This window comes from Hemiscyllium ocellatum, chromosome 16, assembly GCF_020745735.1.
Source record: "Hemiscyllium ocellatum isolate sHemOce1 chromosome 16, sHemOce1.pat.X.cur, whole genome shotgun sequence".
Classification (NCBI taxonomy): Eukaryota; Metazoa; Chordata; class Chondrichthyes; order Orectolobiformes; family Hemiscylliidae; genus Hemiscyllium; species Hemiscyllium ocellatum.
In genome coordinates, this window is record NC_083416.1 from 30,413,588 (window position 1) to 30,429,013 (window position 15,426).

The 15,426-nt window shown below is 40.1% G+C and overlaps 1 protein-coding gene across 6 annotated transcripts in view; it reads left to right on the forward strand.

The window, feature by feature from the left end:
* sh3tc2 (SH3 domain and tetratricopeptide repeats 2) overlaps positions 1 to 15,426 on the forward strand; it is a 147,581-nt gene that overhangs the window by 96,907 nt on the left and 35,248 nt on the right. For all 6 annotated transcript variants that reach the window (XR_009645539.1, XM_060837098.1, XM_060837096.1 and 3 more), the window contains 2 exons: positions 4,090 to 4,195; positions 7,562 to 7,705. Coding sequence is in view for 5 of the 6 variants with exons in the window: in XM_060837098.1 (XP_060693081.1) it covers positions 4,090 to 4,195; positions 7,562 to 7,705 (250 nt within the window). In the remaining variant the exon portion in view is untranslated. The remainder of the gene's footprint in view (positions 1 to 4,089; positions 4,196 to 7,561; positions 7,706 to 15,426) is intronic.

Genomic DNA, 15,426 nt, shown 5'->3' on the forward strand with positions numbered 1-15,426 from the left:
TTTTGAATTTCTCCAACCAAATTTCTGCCTCTCTCACAATGCTAACAAAATGCAAGGACAACCTTATTGAGATTGTAACCTTTCTGTAAAATCCATCCTCAATCCCTCCCCAATTTCAACATGATTAATCTCCTCCAAACCTTCCATTTTGTTCTCCTGCTGTCTGGCACTACTGTTGCTCAGACTATTCAATCACAGCTGGAACATCTTCAACAGTGGCTCATCTTGACTTTCCCTAGTATCGCTTTTGACCATTTCTCATTCCCATACGTAATGTCTCTGGAGAGCTCAACCACCAACATTAGGTCCCTTTCCAACATGTAATGGCAACAACCAGTTCTACTCCTCCAACACACTGGTTGACTTGTTCATTCTATTTGAGTTGTTGTGACTCAACCAACACTGGGTATTCAAATTTCTTCAGCAAAATAGGAAATCTGAAGTCATCAAATTTGACCCCTTCCCTGAATTCTACAGCAGGAAACCAACTCTATTTCTTTTCAATCGCTATCTCAAGTGTACACATTTTATTCAAATTCTCAGCATTGTGTGTGACCCTGTACTGATTGGCTGACTCCACAGTACTCAGTATGGTAAATACTATCTGCTTCCAGCTTTATAACATCATTCACCTTTTCTCCTGCCTCAGCTTATTTGTGCATCCATGTCTTTAAAACCTTGATAAGATTACTCTAAAGTGGTACCAGTTAGTTCCCATTCTTCAAAATGATAATATTCTGCTCCAGAAAAGCCCAACCTTACATTATTTCATATTGATCCAGTTTGTCCATCACCTCTGGCCTTGTTTGCCTATATTGACTCCTGGTGCCTAATGTTTCAATCTTCTGATACTTGTGTTTAATTACCTCCATTGCCCTTTTTATTTACTCATGGGATGTTTGTGTCACTGGCTAGGCTAGAATTTATTGTCTGGCCCTATTTGCCCTTGAGAAGGTGATGGTGAACTACTGCAGTTAAATGTGCTGTAGGAAGACCCATGATGCCCTTCGGGATGGAATTCCAGGATTTTGACCCAGTAAGAGTGAAGGAACGGCAATATATTTTGAAGTGTGCTTGGACGGGAACTTGCAGGCAGTCGTATGCCCATGCATCTGCACCTCTTGTCCATCTAGGTAAAAGTGGCCATGCTATCTAAGGATTTTGGTGAATTTATGTGGTGCATCTTGTAGATAGTACACACTGCTACTACTGAACATTGGTGGTGGAAGGATGTGCAAGGCTTCTTTGTCTTTGATGGTGTCAAGCTTTTTGAGTGCTGTTGGAGCTGCACCCATCCAGGCAAGTGAGGAGTATTCCATTACACTCCAGATTTGTTCCTTGTAGATGCTTGAAAGGCTTCGCAGAACCAGGAGGTGAGTCAGTTACCGCAGTATTCCCAGTCTCTGACCTACTCTGATAGTCACTGTGAGTTCAGTTGAGTTTCTGGTCAATAGTAACCCAGGACATTGTTAGTGGAGGATTCAGTGATGATAATGCCATTGAATGTCAAGGGGCAGTATTTAGTTGATTTTTTAGTAGTGATGGATACTGCCTGGCATTTGGACAATGAGAATGTTACTTGTTACTTGTCAGTCCAAACCTGGATGATGTCCAGATCTTGTTGCATTTGAACATGGACAGCTTCAGTATCTGAGGAGTTGTGAATAATGTTGAACATTTTGCAATCATTAGCCAATGTTTCCACTTCTCACTTGATGGAGGGAAGGTCACTGAAGCAGCTGAAGATGGTTGGGCCTAGAACAGTACCATGAGGAACTCCTGCAGAGATGTCCTGGAGCTGAGATGACTGACCTCTTTTGTCCATGTTTGAACCAAAGCTGGAATGAGGTCAGAGCTGTGAGACTTTGATGGAACCCAGACTGGGCATTGCTGAGCAGGTGCTGCTTGATAGTATTGTTAATCACACCTGCCATGTCTTTACTGACCATGGAGGGGAGAGTGATGGACTGATAATTGGTCAGGTTGGATTTGTCCTGTCTTTTGCATACATGACATACCTGGCAATTTTCCACATTATTGGGTTGATGCCTTTGTTCTAAATGTATTTGGAAGAGCTTGGCTTTGGGAGTGGTAAGCTCTTGAGCAGAATTCTTCAGTATGCCTCCAAATGTTTCTTGATATCACATGGAATGAATTGAATTGACAGGAGACTGGCTTTTGTGATGTTGTAGACCACTGGAAGAAGCTGAGCTGGACCATTCACTTGACATTTATGGCTCAAGATTGCTGTGAACGTCTATTTGCACTGGTGTATTGGTCTCTTTCATCATTGAGGATGGAGATAGTGTGGAACCTTTTCTTCCAATGAGTTGCTTAATAGTCCTTATGCCTACTTACCCCTGTGATACTATCCAGCAGCACAAAACACCCAACACATGAATTCTCCATTCATCTATCTGTGGTGTTTAGGCATCCCCTCTTCCATCCTTCTCACCAATGGGTAATGGAAGGCAGGAAACACAATGCATTCAGCAACCAGAGACTCATACAAGAAGAGATTCAGAGGGTAAATATCAACTTCTTACTTGGCTTTCCCTAAAGCCAAAATTTGATTAAGCTTTTAGCCACCTCACCTAATACCTCCTCTGCTTTACTATTTCATGTTTTTTGCTTATCTATGAAGTGATACTGGACTTTGTCTTGATTGCTGTTTGTGAAATCAATGAATGTCACTGAACTTCAAAATAGGCAAAACTCATTTCTTAAAGTAGGTTCTTATATTGCAATGCACATTTATTAAAAGAAGTTCCAGAAGGGAATTCCAGAGCTTAGAACCTAGGCAACCATAGAATGGTGGAGCAAATAAAAGTGTAATGATTGAAATGTCAGTATTAAAAGAGCACAGAAAATCTTGGAGGCTTGGGGACTGGAAAGATAAAATAAATGGTGAGGAAAAGACCAGTAAGGGTTTGGAAAACAAAGATGAGAACTTGAAAATTGAGACACTGATTAAATAGGGTCAAATATGATTCAGCTAGCATGTGGACATCAGTGAACTGGATGTGTTAAGACACTTGTGGCAGTAATTGGATTGTATTAAGGATAAGATCTGGTCAACACACTGTGATAGTCAATAGCCAAGAGGTAATAACTGCATGGTTGAGGGGTTCAGCAGTAGATGAACTAAACCAGGATGAGTCAAGTATGTTATAATTGTCTGAAAGTTGGAAAAAGATGGTCTCGGTGAAATCATAGACCTAGAATTGGAAGATTATTTCAAAGAGATTGTGACCACAGAACCCCCTAGTATTGATTTGAAAACCAAAAATAGTTATTCAACATTCCCTTTGAAAAATACCGACTATCTTACCTTCTCATAAACCAATTAGTCAGTCACAGGAGATTGAAGTCCCATTGAGAAAACCTTTGATCCTCTTTACCTCTCATAATCTTGTTCAAATAAACAAGGATATTGGAGTGAAAAATCTCCTCTTTAAAAAATGTCAGTCGTTAAAAGAGTTCAATCACACAAGGCGAATCACACAAATCCCTTTTATATTAGAGAGTAAATAGACCACTGCCATGCTGAGTCTTAACCATTCTGAGTTCCACCAAGCATTTGTAATGAAGCCAACTGATAAACCAGATGCATGTCAATCTGTTCAGCCTGCTTCTGTTGCTGTAGTTAATACAATAATGAGGGAGTTAGAGGGGCATGGAAGCAAGAGAGGTATATTGGAGGTATGAGAGGCATGACGGCATGGGAGTTTTGGAGTCATGGGCATAGTGATGAGGGCTAGAGGGCCTAATATCTATGGGTTGATTTGTGTTCATGTGCCAGTAAATTGAGGTGGGTCTTCTCACCTGCTAGTTTCACCATTCACCCAACTCCATTGTCACTTCAAGTCTGCCCCATGCCCTTCTCTCTGACACAAAAGTAGGTTGTTGGGGTCCTCCAGAATGGAAATTTCCCTGTTCTCACATCTCTTCTCAAAAAAAAATCCCTTACTGTGGAATTACTGGCATTCCTCGGAGTGAATATTGGAATGCATAGCTTGTACTGACCAAATACCTTCTAACCACACCTAAATGTTTAAAATACCTTATTTTGCTGTTTGAATTTTTCAGGAATTGTCAGCAAGACTATTGTCCATTCTTGCAGAAAAGGATCGCTTTATCCTCACCTTCAAAACTGTAGAAGAAATATGGAAATTTACAACTTATCTTTCCCTAGGTATGGAGAGAAGTTATATTTGAAGCATCATCAATAGCTAACTTTTACAATAATCATTAATTTTTAGAAAACCATCTAATGGTGACATGCCATAAAGTGCAAATGGAAGTAAACTGGTGTTGGAAGGAAAGGTCAAGAATCAACTATTCCCTTCCATTTCAGTAATAGTTCCTTAATGTTTCTATTATTTCAAGCATTTACCACTTCTAGAACTGCAATTATGAACAATAAAGAGATTATAAGTCTACTATGGAACAAAATATTAAGCATTGAAGGTTTTAAAATTTCAACCTGCTTAATAAGTTGCTTGAAGAGTTTAATCTTCTTGCAACTCACTTATCCTTATAGTTGTTGACAGTCATGAAATTAATACCATTGTCAGATTTGCTGGAACCTTCTGGTCATAGTGGTGATAGTGTGTTAGAATACTCAGAAAATATAAGTTACTGCGGCAACAAATACTTTTTCATGCATTTGTATTCTGGAACTTTGGATAATGACAATAGAGACCCTAACCTTCTTGTCATCTTATAGCTGACCAGGGGTTTCTCCTGCTCTTACCATTTGCCTGTGTTGGGACAATGTTCAAACTGATAATATGTTTGACAATGCTATGAATGCACTTTCCTTTGCCATCAAGTCCTGAGGTGGAATTCCGTGGTTCTCAGTGTGATTTGAATCTGTGACAGCAAAAACATGCATTCATTTGCTGTGCTGTTTACAGAATATGGGACAATACCACATCTCTCCCAATTATGTGAATTTATTTGGGAGGTCTGTTTATCAGCTTGACAGCATGCTGCTAACAAGACTGAAAAAAAGTTTGGCAATGTGAAATCAAACTGCTCGATTCTGACTCTGATTCTGACTCCAACCCCAACAATATTTTGTATAAAACAGTCCATTTTTTTCCAGGATAGTAACATTGCTTGGGCTAAAAATTATTTAATATTGCTCAATGAGTTTTATACTAGTAATCTTTTACTAATTTTACTATAGTTACAGCCCTCCATTATGAAAACCCTATCATTGAGTGAGTTTGCTGGGGACATACATATCCAGTTTAGTAGTCAGAAAGATTGACAATTGTGTGCCTTTTAATTTTTCATGTGTGCCTGGACAGGAATGTAAACTTGGGAAAACCACTCCAGTGTTTTGAATTTTGCAGGGATGTATCAAGTATCCTGTTTGAAATTTACACCAAAACATACAGTATTCTTTGTTTGCCAAACACTAGGCTGTTTATGCAACTTGTGAATGTTATCAAACCAACACCGTCTTTACCACCATTGTAAGATTATCCTTCATACTGGATCTTCAGTTCAGATGTTGACTGACCATTACAGAAAGGGCAGAAGGATGAGTGGAGGTTAGGTTAAAATTTCTGTCTGTTGAAATGTGAAAGTCTTCAAACATTAATGTAACCATTTTTCTATCCATTCAAATATATTCTCTTCAAATCCTGCCTGATCTACTGAGCGTTACCAGCACTTTCTGTATTTATTTCAAATTTCCAGCATTTCTAGTGAATGACAGTGTAAAAACAGCTTTCAACTCAGAAGATTTTAGTTGTTAGGAAAATTGGAACCTTTTTTTAATTTGGACGAACCTAAAAAAATCAGGAATATGATGTAATTATTTGCCAACTGAACAGTGTTTCTGGCTTACAGAATGTCAATTCATCCTCATACAATAATCTTGCTGTCTGAGGGGGAAATGCTGACAAAACTGTCCTTTCAGTAGTATAATCTGTGAATAAAACAAACTAGCTAAAAATATTTTGACAAGGGTTGTGCCTGAAATATAAATAGGCTGGCATCCCTACAGTTGCTGGCTGACCAACTGGGAGTTTACAGAATATTGTGTTTTCATTTGTTTCAAATTTCCAGAATATCTTTTATTTGCATTACATTTAAAATCCCTTTAATAATGGCTCAAGTAATCAAGGAAATAACTAAGCTATTTAAATTAGGAAGCTTCCAGATCTGTTTTTGAATTTGCAGGAAATTATTTGATTTAATCAGAGGAATATGCAAATAGTGCTACAATTATTCTTGTTGCATATTTGCTATTTTCCGTGTCTTCATTCTGTCTCAAATGACTTCTTTGGTTGTTTTCTTGTATTTGTTTCTCTCATTTTCTTTCTGGCTCTCTTACTCTATCTGTCTTATTTAATTTCCTGTCTCCTTTTTGCTTCTCTTTCTCTTTCTCTATTATTTGCTCACACTGTCTCAAATACACAGTTAGTTACTGGATGATTTGTCACAAACACATGTGGATCCTTGCACATCAGATAACACCCAGTACACTTCCTTTCTAATGTTAATGCTGTAGCCTTGAGGATTATGGTACTCTGCTCATTTGCCCCTTTTGTTTATTAGGCTGTACACCTGTTTGTTTCTGAGTGATATACGCATGGCAGATTTACCTGTCACTTTGCTGGGTATGGTGGTATACACAGACTGCAACTAATTAGTGTTTATATTACATTTCAGTCCAAACATGTCATTCTTTGGCTCAGATGGGAAGCAAAACTGTTTTATTGTGGCTAATTCTTTATCACAGGGATGTCTAATATTTGCAAATGTAAATGCAACAAACAATGAGGGCCTGTACATTAATACTGCAATGTCAGCTCAATATTTGCAGCAAATGTGAGCACAGTTGTACAGAGACAAAAGAGGGAGGTGGAAAAATCACATTAGTCAGAAAGTGAATACATGTAGACAGACATTGTGGACTGCCTCCTATTTAGCTGTAATTTTCTCCAAGACGAAAAGTTTTCTGAAATCCACAATTTAAGATCAGACCGAAAACATTGCCTTTGGTTTGCATTAATAGATAGTATTATGAACTGAACCTCAGGATGAACTAATGTCGTCGAAAGGAGGGGAAACATAATGAGCTGCCTACTCACATTTTGCTTGCACAGTATTGCTTTTGTGAAAAATGTATGTCCAAAGTTGTGTACGTTAGGTGGATTGGCCATGCTAAATTGTGCAGTGTCCAGGAATATGTAGACTAGGTGGATTAGCGATGGGAAATGCTGGGTTACAGAGATAGGGTAGGGGGTGTGGGTCTGGGTAGGATGCTGCTCGGGAGGTCGGTGTTAACCTGATGGGCTAAATGGCCTGTTTCCACACTAACGAGATTCTATGAATTGCTGCAGGTGCTGAAAATTTTCTGAAAGATCGCTGTCCTGACACATAACTCTCATGACTATGTCTCTGTGGCCACACTTGCTGAGTATTTCCAGCATTTTGTTTTTGCTTCTATTTCACTTTTTTTTTATAACCACAATGCATACATCAAGTAACAAACCCACCCCAGGTTTTAACCCTGTTGTTAATATTTTTGTTCTCAAAGGATTTGTTGGACGATGTTTGGAGAACTTGTTGTTTGATCAACACTTCTGGTTGAACGTTTCTCTTGTGGAAGATGTAAAGATTCAAGTTGAAGTGAATGAAGCTGATTTGTCAATGATGTATCTGGATCTTCTATTACAGGAAGGTAAGGTAATGACAGGTGAAAGTATTGGACCAGGAATGCAGACTGATTCATAAAATTGGATTTGCACGTTTGATAAATTCAAATTCCGAGCCCTTGCTATAACATTTTTGGATCTCTTTCTTCATTTGGGGTTTAAGCTGAATTGTATGTTCAATATGCAGACTTACACTTGCAAACTCTTTCCAGGAGCAGGAAGGCACAGAATTAACTGATCCACTGCATACTGAGTTTTCCCAAGATTGAAGTCAGCCATTATGAAAAGGCATTCTCCACACTTGTAAAGTTGAGCTGAAGTAGCCATTTACCCTTATGTTAGCAGCAATTTTGTACAAGTAACATTTGCTTGGGAATCATTTGATGCTACTGAGCAAGATTTGAGCTCAGGCAATGCTATCTTGGCGAAACTGACTATTAGTTAAAAGCTGAAATTGTGCCTGTTAGCACTGGGGTGCAGTTCCCAGAATCCAGGGAAGTGTAATCCCAGGATAGGAATGTGATTAACTGAACGTGAATGCTTATTGAATTAGTCCATGAGGGTGCTTCAAGGCTGGATCATCAAAATGTAGAATTGTACTTTTTTAAAAATTCATTCACGGGATGCTGGTGTCACTGGCTAGGCCAGCATTTATTGCCCAAACCCTACTGCCCAGAGGGCCATTAAGAGTCAACATCATTGCTGTGGATCTGGAGTCACATGTGGGCTAGACCTGATAAGGATGCCAATTTCTTTCCTTAAATGATTAGTGAACCAGATGGATTATGTGACATGTTCGTGAGATTTGATGGCCAACTAGGATATCACATCGAGAGGAGTTGCTGAGAAATCCGTTGGTTCTGATCAGATTTGCTACAGAGTGTGCTCTGCTGTTCAATCACAGTTTATTACCTGCACCCAGAATGTGGTGGCTGTGTGTGGAATGCTCTGCCCCAGAGGACAGTGGAGGCCCAGTCTCTGGATTCATTTAAGAAAGAGTTGGATAGAGCTCTCAAAGATAGTGGAATCAGGGGTTATGGAGATAAGGCAGAGAGCGGATACTGATTAGGAATGATCAGCCATGATCATATTGAATGGCTGTGCAGGCTCGAAGGGCTGAATGGCCTCCTCCTGCACCTATTGTCTATTGTCTGTTTTCTATTGTCACTCTCTTCAGGTTAATTCCAGATATTAGAATCCAAGTTATATGTATATATAATGTAGCCTGTACCAACATTCTAACTTCATATATTCATGTTTATTATTGTTAAAAACCATGGAATCTTGCAGTTTTATTTTCATAGCAGGTACCTGGATCTCTGTTTTTGTCTGCTTTAAAATCAAAAGGTGACTGTCCCTTAGAATGGTTGTGCCATAAATTTGGCAGTCTGGTTCAGGATCATAGCCTGTCCCATTACTTTAGTGGTCCTAATTTGTCTCTAGTGGGATACTGAGGAAGGAAGTGTAAATTGTGCTAATTAGTGTGGCAGGTGCTTTCGAGGGAGTCCATCTTGAGTAACAGCGTCTGCCCTCGAAGGATTATACATTTTCAAACTTGTGCTCAGAGCTTGCTTTGCTCTGTAATACATTTCTGATGCTTGAGTTCTGGTTTTCCTGGAGTGACAGCCAGCGTATTTATGGCTACAGGTCTGGACAGTTAGGATGCAAAGTGGGTGATCTGGTCTTGTCCACACTCCCTACCAGGCAGACACAGGCTCACTAAAGGACGATGTTAATCTACAATGTTCAGAATACTCTCAAAGGGTCTAAAAGATGTGGCGGGGAAAATTCAAGCACCAGCTGGGAAGGACACCAATTGGAGGAAAGATAATTTCACCTACCCCCTCCCATCCCTTCCTATCCCCTCATAATTAGAATCAATGAGAGTTGATCTTCTAATGACAGGCTTTTTCTCTCCCAGGCTTGTTGCTGATAGGATCACTATTAGACCTATTCTGTAGGAACCAGGAGAGAGAAACAAGCAACTCTGAAAGACGTGCTGGCAGTGATGGAGTTGCCTTTTGCCAATGGCCTGAGTTTTGAACTGAGAATTGTTTGTCCAGACCTTGCAGGTGTTATGGACTAGGCTAGACCACTCAAAACATTCTTAAGCAAGCAGCCCCAGAACATAATTTTGCAACTTGTTTCAGTAAGTTTACAGTGAAAATTACCCGGAGTAAGATAGCTAGGTTGAGTACTAGATTTTAAAACAGACAAAAATGTATTCAAAAAATTACACAATGAAACTTCAAGAATAAAGAACCCTAACAGAACTCAGCTTATCAAACTAGACTTAGTTATGCTGTTCTGATTTTACACGACAGTCCCAGTAAGCAAACTCCCTTTAAAACCCAGTATAAATGGAGCACATGCTTACAAGTTGAATTTGAAGGGCAGAAAGAGAGAGACAGAGAGTTTCCACACAGCTCCCTGTTGAACTTGTCACCAGGTCAGACTGAACCAACCTGCTCAGCTAGAGAGCTGACCACTCCCCTTTCATTATATACGTCACTTCTCAAACATGACCACTTTGGCCTGAAGTCTCATCTGTTTACATGTACCGAAAAGGCCTCTCAAAATCCTTTTCATCTCTGTACCAACCCAGACTGATTGGAGCCTGGCCCGGTTTATTGCCCCTCTGAGAAAAATCAAGGATAGATTCTCCTTGAGCCAAGGAACAGCTTTAGAAAAAAAAAGGGCTAACTTTGAGACACAGGGGATATAAAGGCCTCATAAGAGGTATGTGGAATCACAGACTGATTACAAGAAGGTATGGAGTGAACATAGGGAGTATGAACAGATACGTAGGATGTGTTGAATGTTTTTATGGAGCATATAAATGATTTTGAGGTGAACTGCAATCTGACAGACTTTCTAACTAGTCTGCCTCCACATCCGCATTTCTTTTGCATGGACTGCAGTGTGTGAAAACTGATATGTCCTCAACCATGTCTCTTGGAGAGCAGAAATATAGTGGAAAGGGGTTCTTGAGTCAACTCACATTTTGGAATCAGCAAAAATGTGCAACGTAGGTTTTCTCATCCCTAATTGTGAATCTTTTGTTACATATTCTTTATCATGCCAGGGTCGAGAATGTCCTGAATCGAGGCTACATGATTCTTAAGGGGGTAGGAGGGCAGCCAGAAGTCATAGTGCACATCGGTACCAATGGCACAGATAGAAAAAGGGCTGATGACCTAAAAACTGAATATAGGGAGTTAGGTTGGAAGCTAAAAGGCAGGACAGGCAGAGTAATAATCTCACGATTGCTACCGGTGCCACGGGCTAGCGAGACTAGGAATGGAGAGTGAGTGCAGATGAACATGTCTGCGTGGCTGGTGTAAGAAAGATGGCTTCGTATGTGTGGATCATTGGGATACCTTCTGTAGAAGATGGGACCCATACAAGAAGGGCGGATTTCACCTGATCTGGAGGGACTCCAATATCCTGTGCTGGAGGTTAGCTAGAGTCCTTCTGGAGTGTTTAAACTAGTTTGGCAGGAGGCTGGGAACTGGAGCAATGGATCTGAGGATCGAGTAACTAGTAAACAGCCAGATACAGCATGCAGAGAGTCTCTGAGGAGAGATAAGCACTTGATAGGGCGAATGTGCAGTCAGTGTGATGGGTTGAAATGTGTCTATTTTAACTCAAGAAGTATCAGGAATAAGAGTGGTGAACTTAGAGCATGGATCAGTACTTGGAACTATGATGTTGTGGCCATTTCAGAGACTTAAACATCACGGGCAGGAATGGTTGTTGGATGTTCCAGGGTTTAGATGTTTCAAAAGTAATAAGCATTTAGGTAAAAGAGGTGGGGAGTGGCATTGCTAATCAGGGATAGTATAACAGTTGCATAAAGGGACGTCGTCAAGGAGGATTTGTCTATTGACTTATTATGAGTGGAAATCAGAAACAGGAAAGGAGCAGTCACTTCACTAGAAGTTTTCTACAGACTCCCCAATAGCAACAGACACACTGAGAAGCAGATTGGGAGGCAGATTTTGGAAAGGTGCAGAAATAACAGGATTGTTATCATGGGTGACTTTAACTCCCCTAATATTGATTGGAACCTCCTTAGTTCAAATAGTTTGGATGCAGCAGTTTTTGTCTGGTGTGTCCACAAAGGATTCTTGATTCACTATGCAGATAGGCCAACACGAGGGGAGGCAATATTGGATTTGGTGCTTGGCAATGAACCATGCCAGGTTCAGATCTCTCTGTGGGAGAACATTTTGGTGATACTGATCACAACTCCATGACCTTTGCTATACTTATGGAGAAGGATAGGAGCAGATTGCATGGGAAAGTATTTAATTGGGGGAGGAGGAATTACATGCTATTAGAGAGGAAGTGTGGTGCCTAAATTGGAGGCAGATGTTCTCAGAAAAATGCACAACAGAAATGTGGAGGTTGTTTGGGAAGCACTTGCTGATTAGTGCTGGACAGGTTTATCCCACTGAGGCAAGGAAGGAGTGGTCGAGTGAAGAAACCTTGGGTAACAAGGGATATGGAAAATCTAGTCAAGAGGAGGAAGGAAGCTTACTTAAGGTTGAGGAGGCAAGGATCAGACAGGGCTTTAGAGGGTTACAAGGTAGCCAGGAAGGAACTGAAGAATGGACTTAAGAGAGCTAGAAGGGGGCATGAAAAAGCTTTAGCAGGTAGGATTAAGAAAAACCCTCAGGTATTCTACACTTACATGAGGAACAAGAGGATGGCTAGAATGAGTGTAGGGCTGATCAGGGATGGTGGAAAGAACTTGTGCCTGGAGTTAGAGGAGGTAAGGGAGGTCTTTAATGTATACTTTGCTTCAGTATTCATTACTGAGGGGGTACTTGTCATTTATGAGGACAGCGTGATACAGATTATAGGCTCGAACAGGTTGATGTTAAGAAGGAGGATGTGCTGAAAATTTTGAAAAATATCCGGATAGATAGGTCCCCTGGGCTAGACCAGTTATACCCAAAGTTACTGCAGGAAGCAAGGGAAGAGATTGATGCACACTTGGTGATAATCTTAGTGTCCTCACTGTCCAGATGATTGGAAAGTGGCAAATGTTGTTCCCTTGTTCAAGAAAGGGAATAGGAATAATGCTGGGAATTACGGACTAGTCTGTGGTGGGCAAATTATTGGAGAGGATTCTGAGAGACTGGATGTATGATTACTTGGAAAACCACAGTTTGATTAAAGATAGTCAACACGGTTTTGTGAGGGGCAGGTCATGCCTCACAAGCCTTATTGAATTCTTTGAGGATGTGACAAAACACAATGATGAAGATAGAACAGTGGATGGATTTTAGCAAGGCATTTGATAAGGTTCCCAATGATTGGCTCATTCAGAAAGGAAGGAGGCATGGAGTACAGGAAAATTTCACTGTCTAGATACAGAATTAGCTAACCCTTAGAAAACAGAGGGGTGGTAGTAGATGGAAAGTATTCAGCCTGGAGCTCAGTTACCAATGGTGTTCCACAGGGATTTGTTCTAGGACCTCTGCTCTTTGTGATTTTTATAAATTATTTGGATGAGGAAGTGGAAGGGTGGTTTAGTAAGTTTGTTGATGATACGAAGGTTGGTGGAGTGGTGGATATTAGGAGGGCTGTAGTAGGTTGCAACAGAACATTGACAGGATGCAGAATTGGACTGATAAATGGCATATGGGGTTCAACCTGGAAAAGCATAAAGTGATGCAGTTTGGAAGGTGGAATAACAATGCAGAATACAGGGTTGAAGGCAGGATTCTTGGCAATGTGGATGAACAAAGGGATTTTGGGGTTCATATCCATAGATCCCTCAAAGTTGCCACCCAAGTTGATAAGGTTGTTAAGAAGGCCTTGGCTTTCATTAGCATGGGGGTTGATTTTAAGAGCCATGAGGTTATGCTGCAGCTCTTTAGAGCCCTGGTTAGAACACACTTGGAATATTGTGTTCAGTTCTGGTTGCCTTATTATAGGAAGGATATGGAAGCTTTAGAGAGGGTGCAGAGGAGATTTACAAGGATGCTGCCTGGACTGGAGGAAATGCCTTCTGAAGAAACGTTGAGGGAGATGGGGTTTTTCTCATTGAAGTGAAGAAGGATGAAAGGCAACTTGATAGAGATGTACAAGATGATGAAAGGTGTGAATAGTCAGATACTATTTCCCAGGGCAGAAATGGCTATCATAAGAGGGCATAATTTTAAGATGATCGGAAGAAGGTTTAGGGGAGATATCATAGGTCAGTTCTTTACACAGAGTGTATGCCAGTGGTGGTAGTAGAGTCAGATACATTAGAGACATTTGAGCGACTCTTGGATAGGCACATGGATGGTAGTCAAATGAGTGGTATGTAGGTTAGTTTGATCTTAGAATAGGATAAAAGGTCAACACATCAAAACAGGGTGAAGGGCCTGTACTGTGCTATACTGTTCTATGTTCTCTGACTTCATTTAATTTTATAACCAACAAAGGTGTGACCGTGCTATGGGTGTTTCGCTCTCAGACAATTCTCTTGCTTCACAATCAGTATCATCTCAAAATTATCGGAGTCTCTTTCCGACTTGAAGTCTTGTTTGAAAAGAATGCATATCAGTGAAGCAGATATGGAGATCAATGCGCTCGATTTAGTATTTGTTCCTGTTGAGTGAATTGCGAGTGCTGGCAGCTAGGGTTGAGAACTTGGAATTTAGGGAATCCAGTTGTTGCATTTTTACATCAGTCAAATTTTACAGCTTTGGTTACAGCAAAATTTGCCTTCTAAGATCTTAATGGAAAAAAAGTGATTACAGGTACACCATATTATGGAAGAGTCTGAAGAGTCACCAAACTCAAAACGTTAATTCTGCTTTCTTTCCGCAGATGCTGTCAGACCTGCTGAGTTTCTCCAATAATTTCTGATTTCATGTCTTCTCAATCTGGAACCTTATTGCAGGATTTGAGGTGTCACTTTGTTATTTCAGATTCAGTGTATTGGAAAGGAGTTTGAAGTTTTTAACAATTTTTTAAAAATTCATGCAGCATTTCCTCCACATCACAGTTCGCAAAACTGTTGATTGAGGATTTACTCAAAATTGCAGCAAATCAACAGTTTGTCAGGACCTAAAAAGAGTAGAATTGTATTAGAGCTTGCATTTTATAATATCCAGAGCTTTCACCAGTCGCTGAATCAGGACTTTGTGCTACCCTAAGGTTCATTAACGACCTTCATTCTGCGATGTTATTTTTGGGCTGACTCTAAGTGATAACAAGGACAGACTAAGCCACGGATTGATTTAATAATCAAATTCACAGTATATAGCAGCCAAATAAAAATATTTTGGACAAACATATCTCTTTCTTATGAGCTAATTGATTACTAAAAAGATTATTTTGTATGCACTTGTCAGGAAGCATGATGTACCAAGCTCAGCATTAGATTGATTAATGCAGGTTGTGGTGAAAACTTTTGTCATCATTTTAACTTCAGGCATGGTGTAAATTACTGACATTTATTTTGCTGGTGAAAGGACTTAAACAATCATATGACGCCTTTACTGGCCAATGTTCAGGGACTGCTGCACCTTGCTGTGGAATGCTGATAAGGAGGAGCTTACTTACTCCACTTCAATCAGCACAAGAAGACTGTGTCACATCGTCCCTCCTGCTTGTATTGTTTCATGTACATTGACGTAGTTAAGGTTCCAACAAATTTTGCTTTAAGATCACATGACCAAAACCAGTGTAGTTAAGGTAGATTTTTGATTAAGTAAAGATCTTCAACATATGTAATTGACCT